The sequence below is a fragment of the Coenobita brevimanus genome, chromosome 74, assembly GCF_032717465.1.
Source record: "Coenobita brevimanus isolate Jiangsu-jjx chromosome 74, ASM3271746v2, whole genome shotgun sequence".
NCBI lineage: Eukaryota > Metazoa > Arthropoda > Malacostraca > Decapoda > Coenobitidae > Coenobita > Coenobita brevimanus.
Window position 1 is genome coordinate 4,177,410 of NC_137027.1, and position 12,740 is coordinate 4,190,149.

General features: G+C 41.1%; 1 protein-coding gene across 1 annotated transcript in view; it reads right to left on the reverse strand.

Annotated features, from left to right (window-relative positions):
- Positions 1-1,484: 1,484 nt before the first annotated feature.
- Abcd1 (ATP binding cassette subfamily D) overlaps positions 1,485-12,740 on the reverse strand; it is a 99,305-nt gene continuing 88,049 nt past the window's right edge. Inside the window, exons 7-11 of the mRNA XM_080278753.1 lie at positions 4,501-4,615; positions 3,680-3,910; positions 3,269-3,394; positions 2,783-2,933; positions 1,485-1,813 (exon numbers count right to left, since the gene is read on the reverse strand). Of these exons, the coding sequence (XP_080134879.1) occupies positions 1,727-1,813; positions 2,783-2,933; positions 3,269-3,394; positions 3,680-3,910; positions 4,501-4,615 (710 nt within the window). The 3' untranslated portion in view covers positions 1,485-1,726. The remainder of the gene's footprint in view (positions 1,814-2,782; positions 2,934-3,268; positions 3,395-3,679; positions 3,911-4,500; positions 4,616-12,740) is intronic.

The following is a 12,740-nucleotide window of genomic DNA, read 5'->3' on the forward strand; positions in this document are numbered from 1 at the left end:
TCATTTATGCAACAGGTCAACTCTGGAAATGTCTCCATCTGTCTGTATTTCCTACTTCCTATGATCTCCAGTCTTTCCAACACAGTGTGTCCAGGCATCTCTAAATGAACGGATCTTGAATTAGGCTCTCTTTTGTACTTTTTTTTTTTTTTTTTTTTTTTTTTTTTTTTTTGAAGGAACAGTTTGCAGGCTCCTGGCTTTGGTTCCTTCTTCCTTACATAAAGTAAAAAAAAATTGTATACTGTACCACTATACACTGGTATTATAAAACTGTCATTTGTGCAAACAGTAGCCTACTGTACTTTTGTAATATGTTTTCATCAATATATATATTTCTCTAGTAACCAAAGAACATTTTTTTTTTTTTTTTGATACATGAGTAATGGTAGTTCACATCATTTAAAAAGGCTAATTATAAATCCCCCCTCCCCTGTAATACAATTAGACAAAAGCGGTAAGACATAATTAGCTACAACTTGTGATAGTTTTACACTGTATCAGTAATGAACAACACTCAATGACTACCACATTATACTTGTATGATAAGTAAATTCACAGATGGCAGACTGAGTGATAGTTGAAATGGTAATACAGAAATAACTGCAAGTGTTGTGTTCAATGCACCTCACTAAAGCTTAATAACTTCCAGGTACTTCATTTTTCATGAACAGTTATGGATTTTTTTATTCACTTGTGTTACAGAGATTTTTCATAATATATTGCATTATTTTTTGTCATATTAATCCACTAACTGGATAGGAAGTGACTTTTCTTTTTCTTTAGAGGCTGGTTTTCCCTCCACAATCAAATCCCAGTCAGGCTAAAAACACATGCTGTTTAGATCACCGTGTCCAAATGTGTGCTTCAGCCTGAGGAAGACACAGATTACTCAATATCGGATTATCCATGATATAATGCAGCTACTTGAATCCGTGCATTGAACCAGCCTCAAACAATAGGTTTAAACCATCGTCCTGAATTTGGGCCCATGTGTCTTAAGATATATATCAGGAAAAATATGAGACTGAAAAGTAAACTTTGTGGTCTGAGCACTAAAGTGTTGGTAACCATTACAGAAGGTGACAATATGATGAAAGCAGTGCTGCTGCAAAATATAAGTATCATAATTAATATATGCAAACTGGATAACAGAAGGAAATGAGAGTACATCTGAAAGCCTCTTGAAAACACTGTCTCCAGAAACACAGTCGAAACTTTCCTGAAAATTTTCTCACGGCTCTCAAATAACTGTGACATAGAAAAAAAAAATCTTGATTCTTCACTAATTATCTTGAAAAACAAGAGGGGACTTAAATATCCACAGCTTATTTGCAATTACTGAAGGTACAGATAGTCGTAGAGGCTGAGCAAAAAGTAAAATACAAAATTACATCATGTTGCTATACTGAGCCTCTTGAATACCGTATGTATGTAGTCTTGTACCCAGTAAAACTGGCCTTTACATATATTCATGCAAATAAAATCATGCATATGTATAATCTATTCATATGTGGTACTGCACACCACATACATTTGGATTAGCATACCATAATAGGAAAGGCAAAGTATCAGTAATTCTCCCTGGTACTTCACTTGACTAGATATACTGGCTATAAATCTCAAACACCGCATAAATGCCTCATCAACAATGTAACAAGAGCTACAACTAGCAATGACAATTGAGTCATAGAACATAATATGTGGCATGCTAGTGGTTTGTTTCAAATCAGTCTGAGAGCCCTGCATCACTCCCAACCTCTTTACTCTCATCCAGCAGTACAGATGAGTCTTCCCCCAGGATGCTGCACAGTTCCTGTGTACAGGATTATAATTACTAAACATACAAATATAAATAACACAAAATTATATTACATAGCAAGTCCTGGTTTTAAGTGTCCCTTCAAGAATTATTCTTACTATTTAAGTTCACCATAAATTACAGAAAAACTGTCTACAGTAATAAGTACCACTGTTACCTACAAAATTTATTTGCTAGTTCCCCCAGTGTACAGTACAAGTTATATGCAAAAAGTTGAGATAGTTTAGAAAACACCTCTAATATACAAGAAGAACTGCCTGTACATATAATTCATCCATCCATCAATCATCCAATCCTACATTGCCCCATGAGGAGCGTAGGAGCCTGGGGCTAGGCAGTTGGTCCCGACATTTAAGATGACAGTGACCAGCCTCACTCATCCCTGAGTGGCATTACATGAGCAATCAACCCCTACCACCCCTTGGATATAAACCTTCACCGGCTCAATTCGACTGGAGTGCAAAATTACCCACTAAACAACTAGGCGCCAAAATTTGGCGTAGTAAATGGTTTCCTGGTGTTCAGGACACCATTTGGCTTGTCACTCAGTGTAGAGTCATCCACAGGCAGAAGGAAGAGGAAAGAATGAAAGAAAGAAAGACAGAAGAGGGAGTGTAAAGTCACCCGTAGGCAGAAGGACAAGGAAAGTATGAAGGAAAGAAAGACAGAAGAGGATGGAAGGAAAGAAGGATGGAGGGGAGGAAAGGGCAGACACCCAACAGCAGCACTACATCGAGTGAGTGGATGGTTACCAGTAATATAAACTGATCATATGATTGATGAAATACCTTTAAATCTGTGATGAATGATCTAAATTTAAGTCTCATGTTATTGGACACCCAGTTCATGGTTTTCCTACTTCAGTTATTTTCTGACCCTCTCTGGATCCTGTTCATCCCATTAAATAGTGGAAAAAAGAATGGATGGATGGACGGACATACAGTGACTGAATTCTTGATTTACCTTTAATCTCTCCATTTTGGCAGGAATATCTGAGAGTACAGTTTCCAGCTGCTGCTTTTCATCCTTTAGTCCCAAACGCTTTTCAGAATCCAGTCGGTCAAACTTCCAGCCACCCTCCCCATCAAATTGTAGTAGATGCGTATGGAACTTCCTGCAGGAGAAAGTTTGATCTCACTTACCTTACACAGGGGCAGCTAAACTCAGTACATATTCAAGGTAAAAAAGCCATAGTCAGTAAGTCTTCAAGGTTAAGATGTCTATCTCATATGTGGATACCTTTTTGTGATGGTACTGATACACTATAAATAAATGTCCCTCAACTCCCTCCCTGTCTCCCAAAAGGAGGATAATGGACTGCAGAAAGACAACTCCAGCCTGTGGTTGACTGGGTTCACATCCTGATTAATCTGGGCCACATCAACAACAACTCTGCACTTACTAAACAGAAAATTATGGGAAGCAGCAAGTCTGTGCCCAAGCTCCTACCATAATGTTGGCCTATGTGTGATGGTGAGTAGGGTTATGCCTTGGTCCTTGGCAGCCTGATACATCTGGCCCTCTACATCAATGCTCACTGCGCTTGTACACTCATCAAGCAGGGCATATCGTGGCCTGGGGGCAAAAACTGAAGGCTAAAATATGGCATACAAGACTGACAAGAAGGAAAACAATTACTGCTTTACCTATTATATCATGATTTTACAAATGAAAGTCCCTTCTTAAATCAAAGCACACAAGATTTTTAATCTCTTCAATGGCAGCTCTCCTGTACTATATGATTCCAGTGGTGTGTGTATTTACAACGTAAGCACCTCTACCTTCATGTGAACAATGTACAGCATGGCCTTCATATATACTACTGGAAAAAATTGAGGACAACAACCTATCCAATCTTACTTATGATAGAAAAGCCTTGCCATCCCCATCCGTTGCTTCTCACCACCAGAAAGCACATCCTTCCAGTCCTGCACAGCATCCCAGCCACCCTCACGAACCACCAGGTGTCTCAGGTGCACCAAGTCCAGGATGCCTGCCAAGTCCTCATCACTCCAACCCTTAGACTGCATCTCATATATGGAGTCAGGGTAGATCACTTGGTCTCGTAAGGTTCCCACACGCATATATGGCCTAATAGAGTAAGGATGCTGACATTAAAGCTGATAAAACTGGGAGCAGTGAAGTGAATTATTTAGGATAAAGTATGGTACCGGGTATATCTATGGGTTGTTAGTATGTAGTTTCAGACTTTTGTTTCTCTTAAACTGATTTACTGTAGTTACCAAAGGCCAGAACTATGAGTGAATGAATGTATAAACCATTTCTTTGGATACTGTTCATAGTTGTTTGGGTTTAATCTTTAACTGTTTCTGGGTTCTATGCGCCCCATTTATTATGTGGAGATGATGATAATGAAAATATGGGTGAATTTTTGTCTCAACTCTACACGACTATGGTAGGCTTGCCTCAGGCCCCTACCCCTCAATGGCGGTGATATGAGACTGGCTATTACCCTTCCAATTTATACTTAGTAGAGAAGTGTGATGCCCACATCACACTGATATATGCATGGGTAAGGCTTAAAGGGGTGCTCTCACAAAGGGAGGAGAGCCAAGAGGGATAATAACACTAAGGTGAAGAAAAGCAACATGAAAAAGGGAAGATGAAGCTAAGAGAAGAAACAAAGAAGCCAGGAAAAAATGAACTGATAGCATACTTGCCTCTGAGGAATGTAGAACATGTCGGAGGTAATGGGTTTCTGGAGGTGTCCACTGTATACCGGCCACAGACCACTCAGGATGCGGAACAGAGAGCTCTTCCCACACCCATTAGGACCTTCACCATGACAGCAGATCAAGAAAGCTTGGTTCACAGAGAATAACTTCATAACTTTGGATAACTCAAGACAGCTAATAAAGTGCCACTGCAGTACCTCATATCACCAAGATTTATTGTCCAGTTAACTTATTATAAACAATGGAATTAAAATACTGAGTAAACTCTGAGTTCCATTAAATACTACTTTGAATGAAGATGTGGTACAAATAAGAAAAGCACAAAATACTGTAGACAAATACTATACTGTATTGTACTTAAAGCACATTCTGTACCAGAAGGAAACACATGCCATAATTTCTAACACTGTCTTAGAGATTTATCACATATTACAAATGTACAATATTGGACTTTTCAGCTTAACAGTGCACAAAACAATGCATATAATAATGTACTGAGTTAATGCTATGGCACATCACTGCTACACGATAATGTACTAATTCTTTATGAATACAATTATTTACAACAAAATTTGTAACTACAATAATAGAGATCCCTTACAACCCAAGCTTCAGGTAACAGTTCTGCATTCTCAGCAATGCTGTTTGAAGGCAGTAACATATATGCAATGTAAAGCAATTCACAAGAAGCATTAGCAATTAGATGACTTTGTCTGTTAGATATGAGATTTTCAAACATGTCTTCTACTGCATAACAACAAAATTATCTGCATTTTTGCTTAACTTCTTGCCATGTACATTTGCTGTAAAAAGTATCATTGCACACTTTGTGGGACAATAACTGACACCACAGGTGATGGCCAAGGCAATATGCCTGATGATTTTACCTCACACTGGAAACCTGCTTTCATAAGGATGCATTAAACCACGTGATTGTGACATTTCCTTGTCGGTAATGTTATCATAAAATTTTCAGATTAAGTACAGGAGTTAATATATATTGGACATCAAAGAGTAGCACTGATCATTCTGGATATCATCACAGACAGGCAGGCAATACCTGTTGGAGCAAATGCACATCAGTCCCAACTATACAAGATGACCTGCCCTTGTTTATTCAGACAGTTAAATATAGTCTTGTCCACTGTATGCACTCTTACTCTTAATTTTCTTAACCCATTAGAACAGTGCAAGTTGGATCAAGATGAATATAATTATGATGACTACAATTTGTGGTATGTGGGGGTGCCCATCATCCACCCACTTGGTGTAGTGATACCCTGTTTTTGGGGGTAGCTCGACATTGAGTGGCAAGCCAAATGATTTCCTGTAAACCAGGAAAGCATTTACAGCACTGGATGGTAACCTTATAACCAATCAAAACAATTTCCCTATGTGAAAACAAGTGGGTTGGTGGAGGGTTAGTACCCCTCCCCGGAAAACATTATCATCATCTGGATCTCACTTCCCACCCAAGAGCAGGGTGAGGAGTAGCAATGTCCAGACAGCACAAACTTGCCCAGTCCAATAGGCCACGCTTACATTCACTCATCATTCAAGCCCCTGGAATCCTGGCTCTATCGGACATACCAAAAACATTCACCACATTCGGCAGCTGAACATAAACGTCTCCAATTGAGTCAATCCGGATGCTGCCATGCTCACAATGGGTGCCAAAATCCTTGATCATGCACTTCCCCTCACAACATTCAACCAGCCAGCTCAATCTCGTCAGTTCCCTAGCCTCACCGACTTCCAAACCTCTCTTCCTCAAACACTCATCCACCATATCTCTCCACCTTCTCCTTGGCCTACCTCGCCTCCTCCCTCCTTCAAATTCGCTCACGTATACCTTTTTCACCATTCTAGTGTTATCCATTCTTTCCACATGACCATACCATCTCAGGACACTCTCTTCGAGTCTGGTGTCCACCGACTTCCTCACTCCACACCTTTCACAAATCACATTACTGTATTTAGTATTCTATCCACCCTCTGTATTCCACATACATTCCTCAGCAGTCCTGTCTCCATTGCTCTTACACTTGACTCTTCATTTTCATGTCACACCACACTCACACCCATATGTTAAAGTTGGCACTAACACTCCCTCATGTATGCCTGGTGCAGCTGCAACACTCAACCGTCTGTTTCTTATCAAGGCCTTCATTGCACCAGCTACTTTTCTTCCTTGTGTCACTCTACTTTCAACTTCTTTTGCACATTTTCCTCTCTTTTCTATCGCTGTACCCAAGTATTTGAACTCTCTCACCAATTCCAGTCTCTCTCCATTCACTGTGACATCAAACTGGGAGTCACCTTCTCTCTCAATAACCATAACTTTATTCTTCTCTACATTTACTCTCAAAGCATGACGCTCACAGACATCAGCAAAACTCTGCACTAGCCTACCAAGTTCTTGTCCGGTACTTGAAAGCAGTACTGCATCATCAGCATACAACAAATTTGAGATATTCCACCCATCACCATCCATTACCAACGCCATCACTCTCTCCGTTACTTGTGTTTTTACTTCTCTCATCACCCCATCCATATATATATTGAACAACCATGGGGACACCACACAACCTTGTCACATGCCCACACCAATCGTGAACCATTCACTTAGATGCCCATTAACCCTTACACATGCTTCGCTACCATCATAAAAACTTTTGACAGCACCTAGCAGCTTACCATCTACACCATACATGTGCAAAACTTTCCACAATCCCTCCCTGTCTACTCTGTCGTATGCTTTTTCCAGATCCATGAATGCCATAAACACCTTATGGTCCTTCTCACAAGCCTTCTCTGCTATCTGTCTCACTGCAAATACTTGATCCACACATCCTCTGCCACTCCTAAAGCCACCCTGTTCATCACTCACTAGGATTTCTGATATCTCTCTTACTTTCTCTATAATAATTCTTCCACATACCTTCCCTACCACACTCAATAAACTTATGCCACAATGATTCTTGCACTCACTTCACTCACCTTTATTTTTGTACAAGGGTACAATCACAACCTTTTTGCATTCTGTAGGCACAGTTTCACTCATCCATGCCTTCTTACATATCTACAACAAGCACTTCATTCCACTCTCTCTACTACACTTAAGCATCTCTGCATACACCTCATCAACCCCAGCTGCTTTTCCATTTTTCAGCTGCTTCACAGCACTCTTCACCTGTGCGAGTGTCACGTCTCCTGCCACTGCATTCCTTCTCTGCACACCCTCAAAACCAATCATGTTTCCAGCCACTCTGCTCTCTCTATGCCCATTCATCAGGCTTTCAAAATATTCTTTCCACCCGGAAAACAACTAACTAAAAATATGAACAAGAAGCCTCGGATCAGAACTGACCAAAAGGTGATGACTAAGGACCAAACAATGGACTTGGCATGGACAGCTACATGCAATGTAAGAGGTGCAAATGATGAGGTGAAAGAAAGAGACATTGTACAGGTGCTTGAGGGTGTGAAAGTGGATGTATGTGGATTAAATGAAGCTAAATGGAGAGGTGAGAGTGTGAGAGAGTGAGAGTATGGATGGGGTATATGCGCAGGAGTACGTGAGAATGAGAGGGCAAAAGAAGGAGTGTGTATTGTTGTGAGTAACATGTGGAAGGAGAATATAAGAGAGTATGGATCAGTTGGCTCAAGGATCGTGTGGGTAAGAGCGAAAGTTGGACTACAAATGTGGGCAATTGTGTGCGTGTATGTGCCAGCGCAAGATCATGCAAGCAGAGTCAGAGAAGAGTTCTGGACAAATGTGGAAGCGTGATAGGAAAAGTTTGCAAGGAATGAGAAGGTGTTTTTGATTGGAGATATGAATGGAAAAGTAGGGAATGTGAAGGTGGACGGAGTAGTTGGTGAGTGGGGTGTGCCTGCAGAGATGGATGAGAATGGCAGTGCTTTAGTGGACATTTGTGCCAGGAGGGGGTTAGTGATAGCTAATACCCTCTTCAGGCACAAAATGATCCATAGGTATACGTGGCAAATGATAAGAAGAGTGGACGGTGAACTGAATGAATGGAAGGCAATGACTGATGATGTGCGTGTGGATGGATGAGAAGGTGTGTAATGAATGCAAGAGTATATAGAGGTTGAGGGAGTGGACTTTCAGACCACCACTTGGTGGTGGTCAGGATCAAAGTCTAAACAAAATGGAGAAATAGAAGAAGGGAAGGACAGGAGGAAGTAGTTCTTACAAAGAGGGTAGAAAAGTTACAAGAGGATGTAAAAAAGGCAGAATATAAGAGGGAAGTGGAGGAGCAACTGGGTATATATAGAAAGGAGCACATGGGGGACATGGAAGGTGTTTGCAAGATATTCACAGAAGAAATCTGTGCAGCATGTGAGGTGGTGTGTGGGATGAAGAGAAGATGAAATGGGATGCAGGAAACAGCATGGTAGACTGAACTGGTGAGAAAGGCTGTGGCACAAAAGAAGAAAGCATATAGTAAGTGGATGAGAAACAGGGGCGTCGAAGAAGTTGAAACGGAAGAGAGAGTTATATGAAGAGTGGAAGAGAGAGGTGAAAAGATTAGTAAGAGAGAGTAAGAAGTGAGTGGATGAGGAATTTGGAGGGAACTTGAGTGTAAAGTGAAGGGAATGTAAGAAAATTTTCTGGAAAGAGGTAAAGAGAGTTAGACAGGGTGCCAAAGAAGTTAGTTGGGGAGTGAAAGATAAAAATAGTAGATTACTAGTGGAGAAGGGAGAAAAAGTGAGCAGATGGAGAGAACACTTTAATGTGTTATTGAACACAGAATGAAAGTAATGCGAGTATAAGTGGCTGGGGAATGGCTGGGAGAAGGAGAGATGTGAGAAGAGAGGAAGAAATCAGTAGGATGGAAGTTGTGGAAGCAATGAAGAAAGTTAAAATGGAGAAAAGTCCCAGGAATTGATGGAGTGTGTGGTAAAATGCTGAAGCATGGGGGAGAGATAGTAACAGAATGGATGTGGAAGATGCACAGACTGGCCTGGGAGGAAGGCAGGGTCCCAGAGGATTGGAAGTCAGGTATATTTGTTCCCCTGCACAAAGCAGTGGGGGGAAAAGAGGTATGTGGTGATCATAGGGGCATTAGCCTTCTTAATGTAATAAGAAAAGTATATGGTTGGATACTTATTGACAGAGGAATTAGTTGGAGAAGAACAAGGAGGTTTTAGGAAGGGAAGAGGTTGGGTAGATCAGATATTCATTCTTAGATCTATAGTGGAAAAGTTTCTAGAGAAGGGAAAGAAGTTGTATGCAGCCTTCACGGATTTGGAGAAAGCATATGACAAGGTGGATAGACAAGGATTGTGGAAAGTATTAAGAATATATGGAGTAGATGGGAAGTTGCTGAAGGCCATGAAGAGTATGTACAAGGGTGCTAAGGCTGCAGTGCGTGTGGATGGTGAACAGAGTGAACTTTTCTATTTGAAGGTTGGATTGAAACAAGGATGTGTCATGTCTCCAAGGTTGTTCAATCTGTATATGGATGGGGTTATAAAAGAGATACAAGGTAGGGTAGTGGATGCTGGAGTGGCCCTAATGAGAGAGGGCAGTGTTTGGAAACTCCCTGTACTGTTGTTTGCAGATGATACTGTGCTGTTATGTGAAGACAAAGGGGAGCTGCAAGGTTGGTGGAAAAGTTTGGGAGAGCATGTAAGAAACGGAATCTAAAGGTGAATGTAGGGAAGAGTACAGTGATGGTCTTCGAGAGAAGTGAAGTCAGTGAATGTACAGTGAGATTGGATGGGGAGGAAATGGAGAATGTGAGTGCATTTAAGTACTTGGGTAGTGTGATGAGTAGGGATGGAAGTTTGGAGGATGAAGTGCTTCAGAGGGTGCAGCAGGGAATAAAGGTTACTGGTTCCTTGAAAGCAGTGATAAGAAACAGGGAAGTGAGCATGGAAGTGAAAAAGCTACTACATGACAGTGTTGTGATACCAACTCTAATGTATGGAAGTGAAGCTTGGATCTTGTTGGAGGGACAAAAGTCAAGAGTGAGAGCAGTGGAAAGGAGTTATTTGAGAGGAACATGTGGAGTCACATGGAGAGACAGGGTGACAAATGAGGAAGTGAAGGAATGTTGTGGTGTGGATGTGGATGTGATTGGAAGCATTAGGAGAAACACATTAACGTGGTTTGGCCATGTGGAGAGGATGGAGAGTGAGAGACTGACGAGGAGAGTGTGTGAGTGAGGTGGAGGGGGGAAGAGGAAGAGGGAGGCCAAGGATGAGATGGAGGGATGGAGTGAAGAGGTATATGAAAGAGGGGAGTGTAAGCTGGGAGCAGAGCAGTGAAATGGAGGGGGACAAAGCCACATGGAGGCGATTTGTTTGTGGCCACCCCTTACGGGATTGAGGTGTCTGGCAGTTTATATATAAAGTATATACAGGTATACCTCGAAAAACGATACCTAGATGTGATACCAAGGCTTCACGATGGGGGTAGAAATACCACCATACCCGCCTAACGATGGCCAAACCCCGGTTTAACGATGGGTTTTTATTATTTTTACTGATTTTGATGATATTTTAGACTAATATTGTGTGTTTTGATTGATTTATAAACTGTTTTTAGATTTAGATTAATGTGTTTTAGCCATAAATGGGGTGAAAATTGTCATTATGGGGTACAGTTTATTAGGCTTAATTTTTTCCAGACTTATATGTGACAATTTTCAGATTTTATTTTGTTGGTTTTAGTGAGTTATTTACAGGTGTTAGGCTTAGGTTAGGTTCTTTTATAGCTGTTAGGCCATTTAGATTGGCTTTAAACTTGTTTTTGGGCTCATTTCCGTGGGTTTTGGACTTGGTTAGGAGGGAATCCCAAGGCTGAAAAATGCATCCCATTACTTTACATGTTAAACCTACCTGATATATGATACCCCGCCTAATGATGGATTTTTACCTAACCAATTGTATCATTAAACTGGGGTATAGCTGTATATATATATATATATATACCCACACTCCAAAGAAGGCACCTAAAGGAATCCTAGAGGAAGCTGGTAGTCCTGAGGCGATGCTCGAGGACAATGAGTAAAACTGACAAACAAGGTGAGATATACTGTACTGTAGGTTTAAGGAAGTTTCCACAGTAATACATATTAAGTTTTTGTGCTTTTACAACATGAGCATATTATCATTAACCCTGGACTTACCAAGCTGCAAGGCTTGGTGGGTGAGTTTGAGAGAGTGCGTAAGAAACGGAATCTAAAGGTGAATGTAGGGAGGAGTAAAGTGATGGTCTTTGAGAGAGGTGAAGTTAGTGAATGTACAGCGAGGTTGGATGGTGAGGAATTGGAAAATGTGAGTACGTTTAAGTACTTGGGTAGTGTAATGAGTAAGGATGAAGGTTTGGAGGGTGAAGTGCTTGAAAGGGTACAGCAGGGAAGAAAGGTTGCTGGTTCTTTGAAAGCAGTGATAAGAAACAGGGAAGTGAGCATGGAAGTGAAAAAGTTACTACATGACAGTATTGTGATACCAACTCTAACGTACGGAAGTGAAGCTTGGACACTGTTGGAAGGACACAAGTCAAGAGTGAAAGCAGTGGAAATGAGTTATTTAAGAGGAGCCTGTGGAGTCACGTGGAGAGACAGGCTGACGAATGAGGATATAAAGGAGCGTTTTGGTGTGGATGTGGATGTGATAGGAAGTGTTATGAGGAACACACTGAGGTGGTTTGGCCATGTGAAGAGGAGGGAGGGTGAAAGACTGACGAAGAGAGTGTATGTGAGTGAGGTGGAGGGGGGAAAAGGGAGGGGGAGGCCGAGGATGAGATTGAGGGATGGGGTGGAGAGGTATATGAGAGAGGGGGGTGTGAGTTGGGAGCAGGGCAGTGAAATGGCGGGGGACAGGGCGACTTGAAGGCGATTTGTTTGTGGCCGCCCCAAACGGGATTGAGGCGTCTGGCAATAGATAGATAGATAGATAGATATATATATATATATATATATATAATACAGTACATAAACAGTAAAAGTCCATTAATCCGAACACGGATAATCCAAAAATCCCAATAATCTGAATTTTTGAAGAAGGCCGACAAAAGCTGCAAAAGTAAAAATAATCAAAATTTAAAAATTCAAACTGGGCGCCAAATGCGTCGAAGTGCTGAGCTGTGTGGTCATGGAAGTTTCATGGAAGGAAGCTTCTGTATACTTTGACAAACTGGTGCATTTGGTTGAATAAAATAATCATTACAATGGGGCTGAGGTGATCAAATT